The following is a 15,536-nucleotide window of genomic DNA, read 5'->3' on the forward strand; positions in this document are numbered from 1 at the left end:
AGCAAACGTTCAACCACAGCTAGCTGTTCTCTTAAGATATGGGTATTAAAAATGTCTTTTGACATCTTCCGAGACTGATAATGATGTGCCATTAAAATGAAATGTCTGTTTGGAACGACCACCTGAAACAGCAAGTAGATCACAAGTATTAGCACAGTGTGCAGCCATAAAACTCTGAAGTTCACAAAGACCTGCTCAAACAATACGCTCTAATAATGTCCTGGATGCAGCCCACATGGCTCACCTTGTGCTGTCACTCAGCATAAGGTCCTCCGCTGAACAGCAGCTTACACATCACTTTCACATTAAAAGCCTCTGGCCAGCAACTTCCTGACACTGACGCTGTTGGTGTTCCACCATCCGTATGAGTCAGTAGAACCACAGTAATTTCCCGTGACATTCGGCAACATTTAGGATAAGTATCATCAGAGCTGATGCTTCTTTCTGGGTTTTAACCTTCGTGTTCTGGCTTGCAGTTTCTTGTACTGATGCCCAAGCCTCATTTACAGCATTTTCAGACAATAAATTATTTTGATAGATTTAGTGTCAGTGACAGCGAAATGGGAAAATAAGGCTTGCGTGACTCATGGTCACTGTTGTATAAATGTTTTGGATCCTGATTCTGCTTGAACAGCTTGTTATTCAGGAAGTCAACTCCAAGTTCATTAGGTGGGTGGCATCTAATCAAGAAAACGCAGCATTATTTCATTTTTTAAATGCCTTTAAACCCAAGAATAACATCATTATCACTTGTAATGACACCTCAGGAACAACAAAAAGTGGCTGTGCGCTTCATGCCTAAAACCCACGTATGAGGAGGCAATACCGCACCCCCTGCTGAGTACACATGGGAGTCTGCCAACAATAACACACAGCGCTGCTGCCAAAATAAAAAAACACTTTATGCTTGGCCACCTTGCTTTTTACACCAGGTTGAGATGGACCACCCCGGTGTTTCAATCCTAGACATTCCTAGCACTTCAAGTGTTACCCATCAAATCATTCCAGGTACTCTGTGGTTCGGACGCTTTTGTTTTCAGCGATGAGCTGTTTTGATTAGATGGAAACTAAATGTGTTGCAGATGACATCGTTGGAATAGTTATTTCATGTGAAGCGTTCATTTGTGGAAGAATATAAAGTTTGGTTAGAGAGCCTGTTATTTCCTCAAATGAAAATGAAAGCAGTCACCTCCCAATAAAAATAAAATACACCACCACACAACTAAAAATGACATGATCGAAATTAAGGCTGAACGATTTATCGTTTTCTGATCGAAATCATAGACTGTAAAAATATCGAAATCGCGAGTTCAAAAAACCCGATCACGTGATCGTCAAAGCCGCGGTTTTTGGCAGTGCTTCTCCCAACGTATGATTTAAACTTGTAACTGGCATGATGTAATTTCCTGTCATGTTTGTAAATGTTACTGTACATTGAGAACATTGCACAAGCTTGATTTGAAGAAAATTGTGATAAAAATCGAAATCGCAATTCAATCTTTTCCTAAAATCGTTCAGCCTTAATCTATATGTTATCACACCTTAGAAAGAGGACTTTAGAAAGCACCATAACTATGCCCAAATATGTTATTTAGACTGTTTTTATTCTTACTGATTTCTTACTGATTGATAAATGTATGGGTCAGAGGGTGAACTATAACTTGCATTAAAACAATGCTCTAAAAGCAATAATTAAGCACTTAATGAACGCAGGAGGGTGGGTTGTTTCACAGACTGACAGAACAGCTGTGATTAGGTCATGGTAAAAGGACAGATTTAGCGCAGATTTGAATAACATCTGTGCTTATAATCAGCAGCACAAAGACGACTGTGATATTGCTATATCACAACAGTTTTATAATTTCCAGTTTGCGTAAATGTCAGTTAATGGCATGCAAAAAAAATGAGTTGGAGTGAAATATAAAGTGTAAAGTCCCACTTCACTCCATCATAATTAGGCTATATTGTTGTATAAATCACAATATAGAGTTGTCCTTTAAAATATAAAATGGAGCTGAGATGAGAAATACTTGCTACTGTATGTAACAGTACCTCTCTCTCTCTCTCTCTGTCTTTTTAAAGTTATGTAATACTTCAAGTGCTCTTGTCTTATTTGGTGTACACTGTCTATAAGGGATTACCCAGCTCACTCTCTCCCATCATAATCTGCTCATGATGACGTTATACTGCAGCTCCTGAGCTCCAAGTCTCGCGAGGTTATGGAAAACAATCCAGACGCCATCCCTCCCTCTCTCTCTCTCTCTCTCTCGGCCTCTCTCTCTCTCTCTCTCTCGGCCCCTCTCTCTCTCTCTCTCTCTCAGTTCCCCCTCCTCCCCAGCCCTCCCTTCCCACGCCCCAGTGCGCTGTGGGATAGTGGCACTATAAAGTATATCCTCTCTCGGAGAAAGATAAGAAGCCCGAGACAAGGAGGGGGATGAAGATGGCGGACGCCAAGCAGAAGAGGAATGAGCAGCTGAAGCGATGGCTGGGCTCGGAAACGGACCAGGAGCCCCCTGTTCTGAAAAAGAAGAAGACGAAGGTGAAGTTCGACGACGGCGCCGTGTTTCTGGCCGCTTGCTCCAGCGGCGACACCGAGGAGGTGCTCCGTATGCTCGACCGGGGCGCTGACATCAACTACGCCAATGTGGACGGTCTCACCGCCCTGCACCAGGTTCGTGTGCTATCATCTTTGTGTGTGAGCCTCTGTCTGTCACTAGGGCACTGCCAGCATCATTAAGATACAAATATGGGGGCCGCTGCTCGCCCGTGAACACCTGTCAAAAGGAAGCCCTTCTCATCCCGTTGTTTACCTCCTGTAACACACTCGTCCTTTATTTTCCCTCGACGCAGTGTAATGTTGGACCTTATCTCTGCTACATCATAATAAAACAGTTCTAGCAGTGCAGGACATTTTACAGAGTACAGTCAAAGTTAAACGCTACCTTTCCCTCCTCTTGTGAAGTAGTCTGTAGTCCTAGTTGGAGTTGGGCTCAGTGTAATTGCTGCGCTACTTGATTTCAGACTGTAACGTTTCTCTTGTATTTTTTTACTGATGACTTTTAAATGTTGGGGTTGAAACTGTTTTCAGGTACTATTAGCAACGTTGTGTTTTTAAAAGGTGTCAAGATTATAACTACATTACTTCTACTCGTAGCTCTAACCTGGCTGGCAGTAAAAAAAAAAAAAAAAAGTCGTTTAGTTGAGTAAACCATCCACCGACTACTCTCTGGGAGGGCGAGCAGGATGCTACATGTAGCCGGCTAACTCCAGTTAGTTCCAACGTCACTCGGTTGCAAGCTAATGTCGTCCCTTGTAAAAACCTATCTAACCTTAAAGTCTAATCATTCACATTATTGACAGTAGCGGTGTTTTTGGGGAATCTGTTATAAGGTTTTATGGTAGAAGTTTGGAAATATCTTCGATACGTTATTGGCTCATTTAGCTTATTTAGTAGGATAAGCTAGCTTGCGTTAGCTGTTTTGAGGGTTTAGCTTCGGTTGATTCATTCGTTAGCCAGCTTGAGAAACGACATCGTTTGATGCCCATAAGCTGTCACAACTTGACGTGTGATTGCTGTGTAGTGTTTATTACAACCAGAAACGCTTGTGGTCGACAACATTGCTATTTTGCTGGAGTGTCAGGGGTGCTTAAAGTTCGCTGTTTTTGCCCGCTAACTACTGCAGCTACATCATCTAGCCTGTGTACTTTGAAAGCCAAATAATGAAAATGGCAGCCTGTTTTGGCTGTCGCTAGCCAGTACAAAAAAAAAAACAACACCCAGGTGCTATCAAATGAAAGAGGCTTTTGAAACGGAGCTTTGCAAAATGTCTGACTTTAAAGGTTCCCATTTTTCCCAGTCATTGAAATGTAATGGTATCTAATGGGTGTAGATGCAGAAAGATAAAAAGCCAGGTTGACTTCAGTGATGATGTGTACTTAACAGAGAGTTGATTTCAGGTTGTAACATGGTTTGGCACTATTGTATTGAAATCGTTCAAGTCCTCAATGTAATTAATTGATTTATCTTTATTGTATTGTTGGAATAGAAGGCCTTTATTGTCAATATACAATTGTACAACAACATTATTTGGCTTCATCTTAAAGTGCACACAGCTAAAAAGAGAAACAACAAAAGAATACAAAAACGTCCCTCTAGTTAAGTTAAGGTGGGCTATGAATGATAGGACTTATTTACAGGTAGCAGCATGATGCATTTGAATGGATGTAGCAGAAATATCAATTGAATATTTTCACTGTACGAAATGTAAATTATAGAAGGAATATAAATACCTGCACAGTACAAAATGTAAACTATTGTAGAAGTGTTGTTTTGTTTGGTTAATGCTCCCAGATTTGACCTCACCTCTCTAGCCTGCATTGTCAAACTATTATATCAGGTAGATATTGGTAAACAATTAGTTTTACGTTATTCTGTTTTTATTAGTTGTGAGAATTTTAATTGGAATAGAGCTCTTTCAACTTAAAGAAAGTAGACTTTTTTTTTTTCCCAGTTTGGAATACTTATTTGTTGTATTTGTCTTTGGTGTTTCATATTACAATGTTTAGTTGCTTGGTCCTTGCAGTATGTTTTGTGTCTTTGACCATGTTTACAGGTCAGCCCCTGAGACATTATTGAGAGACAAATACTACTAATACTGCTTATTGCTGGTGGAGAGATAAAACAACAACGACACGTTTCCATGCACAGGATGGATCACCTGCCTTTTTTTTTCTTCCACCCTGTTTGTTGAGTTTTCATGTTTTCCATACAGACGGAGAACAATCAATGCAGAACATACAATGCAAACCACATTACCCCCCCCCCCCCCCATACAGTAAACTACAACATAATAGTAATATTAGTAGTATTTTTAAGTGTTAAGTATTGCATTCAATCAAAGAAAATGCCATGGTTCTTTGTACAGTACTACTGATTTTATATGAAAGACTCCATAATTGACAGAGAAGGCAAATTGCTTTTCAGCCAGGTAGGCTGAGCGGGGAAAGCCATATATAACATTTGCCATTGACATCATCGTGTCCTTCTTTCAGTCTTGTTGTAAAGTCAGTCTCTTGAGCTCGCGCATGTCTTTAATGAGCCTGTTATGTACCGTAGGCGGTTCACTCTGTAAGGATCATTTCACAGTTTAATTCATTGCACAAGCAAGGCTGCTTTATCCACCTATTTGTTTGGACAGCAAGTGTTTATGTAATCTAAGGATTAATGAAAGACTTCTTACTTTAAATGTTTAATGCCAGCATAGATTTCCAATGATGTCACCTCATTACTCATGCCCACATGTCTAGTCTTAGTAAGCCTGTGTACTGTTGAGTGCACCACCTTGCTACATGTTATGTTTGTTGTCTAAGACTTGGCTCTTAAAAGTTTTAAAAGCAAGTTTTCCGAGATAGGTCATTAGCTATATATTTCGTCGAATTAGTGTGTATATTTCTCCGTCTGTTCATTAATGCTCTCGTTAAATCCACCACTTCTCTGCGCTCGGAGTCTGCTATAATTAAATCTGGAATTAACGTGGCCCCCCGCGCAAACTCACTGGGTGGAAACGTTGCCTTTTTTTGGGCCGATGTCCAGGGATGAGCTAGAGAGAGAGAGGAGGGGGGGGAGAAAGAATTTGATTTGCAGTGCCGCTCTCCAGACCTAACCATCTCTGGAGACAAGAATGGTGTGTGTGTGTGTGTGCAAAGTGTTGTCGGCCGGCATGTGATCCAGGGGTTTTGTGGTGTTATAAAGGAGTTGAAGAAGGCGGTACAGGGATTCATGTTTATAGTGCTAATCCTGTACTTTCAGAGTGATGAAGCTGATCATCTTCTTAAATGAAGTGAGGACTTGATGGACAGCCAGAGTCATTTGATGTTATCCTCCATGTCTTTGTTATTCCCTCCTTGTTGACTAGACAAGGTAAACACTTCAAGATCTTCTAAAACTTACAGGTTTTCTTTTGGGGAGGGGGGAAAACATACAAAAGTCTCCTCTTTCTGTTGAATGACTGACCTCTGGCTTTGTTGTGAAGTGTGTCATGTCGTTACACGAGGGCTCACTCCTCACTCATATCACTCCCAACTGGTGACCAAACGCAGGGTTATAAATACCCAGACCACAAGCTCTCCAAACTGGGTTTCAGGAGATGATACTAAGTTTGGGTATGACTCAGAGTCTGTAGCTCTGCTTTGTAGCGCAGCTCTGGCATAATCTCCCATTTAGACTCCAGGTTGTATCTTCGTGTGAGTCACGACCCATCTGTCACTTTATAGACGAGCTGTCGAGGAGAGATCTGTAAACATGTTCTCGTCATTTAAAAAAAATAAAATAATTAAACACCCTGACAGGCCGGATTGTGCAAAGGGACATTGCTTAGGATTTGAGAACTAAACCGATCCGATGAAGCTGCTGAATTCTGTTTCCCGCCGCCAGCCAGCGTGCTCTTCTATGCTCTCCCAGTATGTGCCGCGAATATGTCGAACGACCCGAAAGGAACAAAATCTATTCCTGAAGATTTTCAAGGCAGCAGAAATGTCATAGAAATCTTCTGGAGAGCATATGTGAAAATGGCTTCAGTGGAAAGCACCCGTTTTGTGTAACATTAGCGCAGGCGTCTCATGACCAGTCTTCAATATTTAGTTAGCAGCGACTATCGAGACTAAAGCTCTACGCCATGGTCTGATGTTCTACTAAGTTGATTTAAATGTGAGGTCGTTGGTCCACACATTTTTTTCTTGTTGCTTTGTTGGCAGTACCCTTTCCATATGTGATTGTAATATATATAATGGGAATTTAAAGGCTAAATACATAGTTTTTATACTTCTCGTTATTGTTGCCTACATTTCCTCTTTTAATGCTTCAGCCCCAGATATGGAACCATTTCCTGTCATTGTGTTAACTTATCAGTCAATGGCAACAACTAATAACTGCTCAGCATATGTGTGTGCAGACTCTAATCTTTTGTAGGTAAAAAACCAAACTGTCCTTGTCGAGTGTAAAGAGACAGAGTAGTTCACCCAAACATAAGCAGCATGGATTCAGGCTGCTGTAAAGAGGTCCGAGTACGAGTGAATGGAGGGGGGGGGGGTTCAAAAGACAAGTGGAGATTCCTGATCTCGTCGGCTAAACTCGTCTCAGAGAGTAGCATTCCTGTCGTCCCGGCTCGTGCATTCCTCACATGACAGTCGCTGGAAACCATGGCAAAGAGAGAGCAGGGCAGACATTCCTCAGCTGTCACCTAAGCCCCTCCCCTCCAGTCTTTCTCTCTCTCTCTCTCTCTCTCTCTCACTCTGGCCTGCCTGTCCCCATGCAATGCCAAGGCCTGGCTGACTGTTCGCCCACTGAGCTTCCATCAAGGCAATTAGCGTGGAGGTAACCAGGGCTTGTCGCCTCACACAGGAAAATCTCCACACTGACCCACAACTGAACTTTTGTCTCCAGCGTCCATGATCCTTAGGATGGAGGTGACAGGACTCAGCTCAGCTTAACATGTGCGAGTTGGGTATTACAATGCCTCCGCTCTGTTGACATTACACACCCTCATTATGGCCCTGAAGTCTATGAACATTATCTTGCACTGTCTCCATGACAACGACTGGGGCAAGTTTGCTAGTCACTTGTGTTGGTGGATTTGCATGTACAGAGTGGGAGTTGCATAACACAGCGAGCAGAAAGAGAGAGAGAGAGCGAGCCTTTGGCAGTGCTCAGCAGTTAGAAATGAGAATAAACCTCCATGAATCTTTTAATGGAACAATTAGAGAGCATGTGATGGAAGGAAGATGGCGATGTGGCTGTTTCTTGTCAGCCTCACCATGCAGCAGGCAGTCATATAAACACATTACATAATTTGCAGAGGATCTCACTACAGACCCGACCATGAGATTCTCAGCTGTGCCCGGAAGACATCATCATCCTCCTCTCGCACAGCCCGAGCTGAGTTTTCAGTGCCTTGAATGGTTTGTGGGGGGGGGGGGGTGTACAGTACCACATGAGACCCACATGATGACTCAGGTCTTTTGTATGTACTGTAGGCTCTAACTAAGACGCACTGTTGATATTTGCACTTTTCATGTAAATCAACTGGAAATGTGTAAAGGCAGCAAAACTGCATGTTTAACAGGTTTATGGCAAACGCACAGACGTTAAACCCCCGACTGTCAGGGGTAAAAGCAACAAGGAAGCGACTGCCTGATGCAGAAAGGAGAACAGTTGTTTGAATAACAAGTTAAAGCCTGATGCTGCAGCAGTGTTACTCAACTCTTTTACTCTTAACTGGAGATAGTAATATGTTTTTGGCAGTGTTAATTTTACAGCCTGCTAAAGGTCTTTAAGGTCCTCTGATGTGTCAGCAAATCTATTTTTTTGTTTTGTTTGTTTTCAGAAGGAAAGGTGTCATTTGTCTTTAATAGCAGCATGATTGTTAACTCTTTGTCTGTACTTGAATTTGAGCATCGATGTCCATGACGTTCAGACTCCACTCAGCTTGACTCTTGCAGCCTCTTTCATTCATGTCGCTGTATTCTTTAAATTATTGACTGCATTTTGATATTCCACGATATGATGAGCTAGACAATGGTGTGTCGTAGAGTTCATAGCACCCAGGAGCTTTGACATGTAGAGGCCAAGCGTACTGTTTGTCAGCTGTCAAACTAGCATGTCTTAATGTTGTTGTTTTTTTGCGTTGGATGGAGGCTGATACTATGAGCTCAAACTGTGAGAGAGTTTGTAGCTGGAGGAAGAGCTTGAAGTAGACATTGTTCGAGGTTAATTGCCTTTTAAATTTTCGCCCAATGAAATGAAAACATACAAAACCATAGTTTTGTTTGAATGGCTCGTACCCTGAGGATACAGTCTGTGAGAGGATTTCTGTAACCGTCCTGTCTTTACGTACCCAACCTCCTGATTTTAAAGAAGAATGCTTTCACATCACATCTCCTGCAAGAGGATGCACAAGGCTTCCAGCTCCTTTGTTTTGGCTTCAGGCTGCCATACAGTAGCAGCTACTCACTCATGCATTTCTAACGTATTGCAGAATACATTAAACTAAAACTTAATAATTCATGGACTGGAATCTAGACAGTTGAGATCAGATTGTTCTTTGTCTAGCTCAAATAATCAACCGATCCTCCAGAATGTGTTTGCTGCCATGATTTTTTGTTGTAGCTAATATTTAGTTAGTTTAATACAGCCTGCTGTGTGAGTCATGATTGTATATAATTGGGGATTATTTTTTTTTTTCAGTAGATGATCAAAAACTAACCGGACACTGACTCATGTTTCGTGCTTCTGTGCCAATAACAGACGACTTGTAATTGAATTGTATTCAGGCCCCCCCCCCCCCCCTCGATGTCGTTGCACATCATTGTTGATGAACGATCAGTTTCCAAAGGGTACAGTAGAGGAAATATTATTGCATCATAAAATCGTGAACCGCATGAAACAAAACAGGTCCCGCAGAAATAAACTGTAACCTATCTGCTGAGTTCAAACGGATCGGCTGGAGCAACATCAGGGATACAGGGAAGGAAGCCTGTCATGGCTCAAAGCCAACCAGCAGAAAAAGGCCAGCTCGATGAAGAATATTTCTTAATTTTCTGCAACTTCCTCCCTGTTTGCATTTTAATAATCAATACAAGGCTGTTTCTTGTGCAGTGTATGTCCTTTCAGTCTGTTTTCTTAAGTCCTCTGCAATGAGATAAACAAGACACCCTAGATGTGTTTTCTTTGACTGAAGTCGAGGTCATTGCATGTATTGTTGAATTCCATTCTGCAGTGAATCATTGCAGCAGTATTTTAACCTCAGCGTGCTCAGGGGGTTAATTTTAGAAATGGAGCTCCTGAACATGTCTATTTTACCTGTGTGTAATTGTCAGGTCTGTCCTTGTCGAGCTGGCTCTGCACTTCGTTCCATTCAGCCTCTTTTTCAGTTTTTTTTTTTTTTTTACCAACCCTGTAATCAACTGCAGGAAGTCTTTGCAGGGTGTTTGCGCACCAATGCTTTGCAACACAGCCAGGTCATCTGCTCATTGTGACACGTCAATGTTGTTTCCTTGCACGGAGTGTCACGGTAACATGTATGACTTTGAAAGTATGCAGCCGCTGTGTACCTTTTTTAAGACTGGACTGGAAGAGTTAAAAAAAAAAAAAAAATTAACAGTGTGGACAATTTATCAATTTAGACTCTTTTTGAAATCCTATATTATCAGTCCAAACGTGTGAATGAAACGAGCAGTAATGTCATTTCTGCTCTGAAATGTGGAGCTTCAAAGTGAATAAAAAGGTACCTATGATGTTGTCTTTTATTGATACAGTCTCTATAATCAATTAAACTTAGGGTTAGATTCAATTGGAATATGTATTCAGTGAGCAACTCTCCTTGCTGAGAAATAATACCAGAGTTTTCTCTGCTTGCTACAAGAAGAATGACATCAGAGTTCCTACTGCACACCTGTTTGGCTCCGCTCTCTCTATGCATCCCAGCTCTGTTTCTAAGCCTTCTATGCTAACGCAAAACAGCCAGAGGCTTCCCCGTCGGTGGACGTGGAACAGTGAAGGCGAGCTCAAGTATTTCAGCTGAGAGTCGCTGCTGCAGGTTGGAACTGGTTCACCTGGGGTCATAAGGAGAATTCCTCAGTGGAGTAAATCTGCTGCCACGTATATATGAGCTGGGCTGGCTGCATTTCTACAGCAGAGCTATAGGCCGACACACACTTGACCTTGTCTTATGGTTTATTTAATGCAGAGTCTCTATTTTGTCCATGTTTATATCACATCAGTGAATAGATTGAATAGAACTGCACATATTCAAATGAAAGCTGCGCACGAGGGGAAAGCGAGAGCACTGTCTTAATTGCACAAATATCTTGGTAGTGGTTTGGACCAAAATGTTGCCAAAGTATTTGTGCGCTTTGGTCAGTGTACAGGAGTTTGCCTGCAATATTTAGTTATGAAAAGTAAGAGAACTTTGGTTTTTGTCGCTGTGATATTGAAACAGTTATTGATGTGTGATTTAAATATCATTCTGGTGTTGTAGTTTTAAAGAAGGTTAAATTGGCCTGAACAGATTAATAGCCATCGCTATCTCCTCTGGCTGGCTTTTTTCTTTTTTTAACGGAAAACACATGGACCCTGAGTCTCTGTGAATTCCTAGTTGTCTTACGCAGAGCCGCGAGTACAATTAAGGCAGAGCGCGTCTGTCCATTTGTTGTCTGTACAAGGGTGAGGTTACATTCTTTCCATTTATCCTCAACATGGCTGCATCTTCGGATGATGTCACGAGGGGTAGAGGTGAACGTGGGGATCGTACTATTTCAGCCGCACATTGTGAGATCCATATTCACCCGTTATTGCTCCTATTCATGTTCACCTGTCAAGAAATATCAAGTTATATTACATATAAATCCTTCATCAAACCTGACAAATAGGACGACAGATAGCAGATAGGTTACAGTGGACAAATAGGTCACTTTGATTCCAGGAAAACAACACCAGTGACAGAGTATTATAGTGCTTAAACATCGGCTTTCAGAGCGAACGTCTTCCTGCATCCTCACTCGATTGGCATTGATTTTTGTCGGCACTGATCCACGAGCGGCCGTGAGATTAAATGAACCTGCTGTAAGCTGTGATGCTACCCCATTAGCCCTCTGGTGCATGATACTCTTCCTGCAGATGAATAGCACTGTCAGTGAAAGTGCACAGAGCTTGACCGAGTACTCCGGCTTCTGATCCGAATGGACCTGCATGTCCTCTGTGTGAGCACGATGCCTCTGTTTTCAGCATCTCTCTTGCTAACCCAATCATCACAATACCTTGTTGCATGTTTCTTACAGGTATTCCACATTTCTACATAGTCATTCATTCTTTGTGTCATAGCATGTTTTCTTCATATCAGATTTTTTTTTTAATGCAATATATAGCCTTGTTAATGCTCGGGGTGTGATCTGCAGGCTAACTGACAAAATGACATGACAGGCGATACATGGACTGACTTGGTTTGATCAGTCTTATACCAATACATCACCTCATCAGATTCAATGAAGAATATGAAATGTCCTTAAAAGGTAAAGGGCATGATGATGAATGTGTTCATTCAGTGTCACTCATAATCACGCTTAATCTCTCAGCTACTTTTCACCGCTGTCTGACATCATCTCCTTTGGCCAATGAGCTGCTGTTCAAGCTGCCCTAGTTAATGTCATAAACGCCTCCGTGAGGAATCATCAAGTAATGACGCTGTGAGTCTATTAAATCTGTTTTAATGCTACATGTTGTGTTGCCAGATTTCTTGCTAATAGACACGTCCGTTTGTTTCCTGTCGTAATGTTTTAATTGAAAGCCTGATTGCAAAATAATAAGACCCAGTGAAATGAATTAATTCCATCGTCTTCTACCGTGTTTTATAGAGCGTAAGTGTCCGGTCACTGAGTCCAATCAAGCTTAGACGGTCGCCGACTGTTTTTAATGAATATTTAATTAACCACAGTCCCTCATCCAGCTGCTTACAGACCTAAAAAAATCATCGCAATGCGACTGTCAACGTATTAAAGATCACGTGGTGTTGGTATCACGTGCATGTTTGGACATTTTGTGCTGTTGTTAGCCACATTTCTGATCAATAAATGATAACAGCTAAGCATCAAATAAGGCCCTTTTTTTACCCTATTTTATGCTTATTCAGAATGCACATTGGTACCCCAATTAAAAAATACAAACAATCTGTACCCAAGCTGTAATAAAACAGATTGTCATTCATATTTCTGGAGGATTCTACATGACAACTAAGATGGAATATTTGAATATTTTAAAGCCCGTCTCTATCCTCTATTTGGGGAAATCTGTAGGTACTGTCTAAATTGCACAAAAACAATGGCAGTGATGTTTCTGTGCAGTTTGGCGTGCAGGGCTAAGCTCACAATTTTTAGTCAGTGACAATGAAATATTACCCAATATTGGTTGCCTTGGACTCTTTATCTTGTTTCATATCTGAGTTTAACTCATGTTAGCCCTTTTGTGGTCTGAAGTGCAGTCCAACGCGGGGAGGAATGAGCTGTTGCTCTCCTCTGCTCACTGAAGTGGTGATGGTACGAGGGATCAGGGGTGTTGGAGATTTCAGGCCAGAGAGGAACAGGAAGTGGCTGTTTATTTTTCTCATTTCCTCTTTGGGGCTCCACCGGCGAGCCTGCTTCTTCCACTCCCTCTTCTTCATTACTGATGCAAGCCGAACGTTGGCGCATGCACACTCATACTCACGCCGCCTGTCCTGCCCTTTTCTGCTAATTTACCTAAAACAGAGGGATTAAAGCTCGCATGATGCCTTAACATTTGGTTTGATGACTTGAATAGGTGTTTACATTTCTGACGTGGTGGAGAATGTGCTGCATATCATTCCTTTTTGAAATCAGGATTACAGTATCACTCGTACTTAGAAGCCCTGCAGCTTTACCTGTTGGACAAGCTGGGGTTTGTTTTCATGGTCAAATGCGAGAGGAAAAAGTTGGCGTGCTTGGAAGTAGTGAAAGATCTGCAACATGCAGCTTGTAAGACTTGTTATTTCAAGAGCAGGACCTCCTAACAATCGAAATGCATGCGATCACATGGCTCATTTGAAAAACAAACATTCAAAGAAGTCATCAAAAAAACCCAGAATATAGAATTGGCTATGGCTAAATTGTAATTTTAGAAACTGGTATCGGTCCTAACCATTGCACATAAATAATAATCACACGTTTGTTGGCCTTTGTGTGACACTGTTTAGAACTTTAGGGTCATTGTGTTGCTGTGTTCCTCTGTTGTGGATCCATATTTGTGCTCTAATGGCTGTAAAATGGGAGAATGCCTGCTGGGTAGACACTGGCACCCACACTATCCATTTAACCTCCCGGGTTCCTCGCTTGTTGGCGTGAGCGAGGACGCCGTGCCAGTATGGTGGGGGGAGGGGGGGGGGGGGGGGGGGGGGGGTGCTGTAGTGTGGAGTGGACCTTTCTCAATGCCTCTTTAGTCGACTGTCAGTGAGCGCTGCCCGAGCTATCTACTGTCCTCCACATAAGGCTCCTATTATATGGAAATATCAACAGAGGTTGTATTCTGCCATCTCTCCGTGGCTGTATGACCTCTCTGCCTTCACCCACCGATGCCCCCCCCCCCCCCCTCCCCCCTGCCTTTGGACCCCTCACATGGAAACTAATTTGGCTCTCAAGTAGGGCTATTGTTTTTGCTGCTGAGCGAACAGCCCAAGTGAAACATACAGTTACAATCTCGCCGGCATTTTTTCTTCTTCTTCTTCTTCCCCCTCCTCCTCTTCTTCCTCAGTCCTGCTCTTCTTTTTCCATGGGAATCCCAGGGCCATATATGGTTGTTCTCAGTAGCAGGAGCAGCAGCTAGCACGCTGAAAGCAGAGGCTGTGTGTGTGTGTGTGTGTGTGTGTGTGTGTGTGTGTGTATATACGTGTGTGTGTGTGTAGTGTAGTGTAGTTACAGCTCCCAACAGAGCTCATCTAGTGGAGGGACCCAGCTGGTCGCCCTGCAGCGCACTAACCCTCCCCCTCGTACCCTCTGGCCTCATGAACCCTGCCAATAGCACAGGAGCTGTGAGCTCTTTGTCTCTGGCGTAAATACACAAACACACACACACGCACACAAACAGAAACAAGCTACATTACAAAACAGACAAACACACTTAAGCTTCCCTCATAAATATAGATTCACTCCTTAATCGTATGATCCCTTTTTTTTAATTCATGTATTGTTTGATATTATTTATATTTTATTCACCTTATTGTCCGGGCTGATCCGTTTCTAACACACGCATGCAAACGCAGACACAGAACGCACTCATACTTACATGCAGGCGGTAAGAAGGAATTCCTTTTGTGGAAGTGGCTGAGCGCCTCTCAGTCAATGACGTAGCCCCGTGAGGAGTGGCCTGAGCGCTGATGCCTGAAGCCCCAGGCCTAGGAGTACTACTTATCTGGGAATTTCTCCACTGGTATGCTAGTCCAGGGCCTCTGCTGCTTACTGGTAAGGTGGTTGCAGAGAGGATTGTGTGCTTCTCCAGGCTGAGGGGGAGAAAAAAAGCTGATTTGCTGCTGCTTTATATGGGTGCAAACATAAAAAGTCCTGTGTTGTTAATGAGCTTTACTGAAAGTACCCATTCTGGCTTCTTCCTGTTTCCATTGTGTACATTAAAGGATTGAGAAACCCTATGCTATCATACCTTCACCATTTTTGCTTTTTCTGACTGATGGAGATATTTCAGCCATCATCTATCTCCGTGCAGAAATCGCAGCGTTTTATCCCACCCTCTACATCACACCAAAAAAAAAAGCACCACACAATGGCAAGAGAAAAATGAACAGCTGGAGTTTGTTTTTATGACTTTTAATTTTTTTTCTTTGAGAAAAATGTTTGTGATATCATCCTCTATGTGCCTTTTTTCTTGTGTTCGGGAAGGTGCTTTGATCGCAGCCGAAGTCCGGATCATAATCATAATGAAAGCCTTTTGTGGGCTCTGGAAGTTTAAACAGCTGTGGCGTACA

At 42.3% G+C, this 15,536-nt stretch overlaps 1 protein-coding gene across 5 annotated transcripts in view; it reads left to right on the forward strand.

Moving 5' to 3' along the window:
* The first annotated feature begins 2,255 nt into the window (after nt 1-2,255).
* ppp1r12a (protein phosphatase 1, regulatory subunit 12A) overlaps nt 2,256-15,536 on the forward strand; it is a 51,760-nt gene continuing 38,479 nt past the window's right edge. For 3 of the 5 annotated variants that reach the window (XM_079334677.1, XM_079334680.1, XM_079334678.1), the window contains exon 1: nt 2,258-2,671. In XM_079334677.1, coding sequence (XP_079190803.1) covers nt 2,435-2,671 — 237 coding nt within the window. In that variant the 5' untranslated portion in view covers nt 2,258-2,434. Of the gene's footprint in view, nt 2,672-15,536 lie in introns of all 5 variants that reach the window. The other 2 variants (XM_079334681.1, XM_079334679.1) reach the window with 2 other exon arrangements.

The sequence above is a fragment of the Symphodus melops genome (genome assembly GCF_947650265.1).
Source record: "Symphodus melops genome assembly, chromosome: 22".
NCBI classification, from domain to species: Eukaryota; Metazoa; Chordata; class Actinopteri; order Labriformes; family Labridae; genus Symphodus; species Symphodus melops.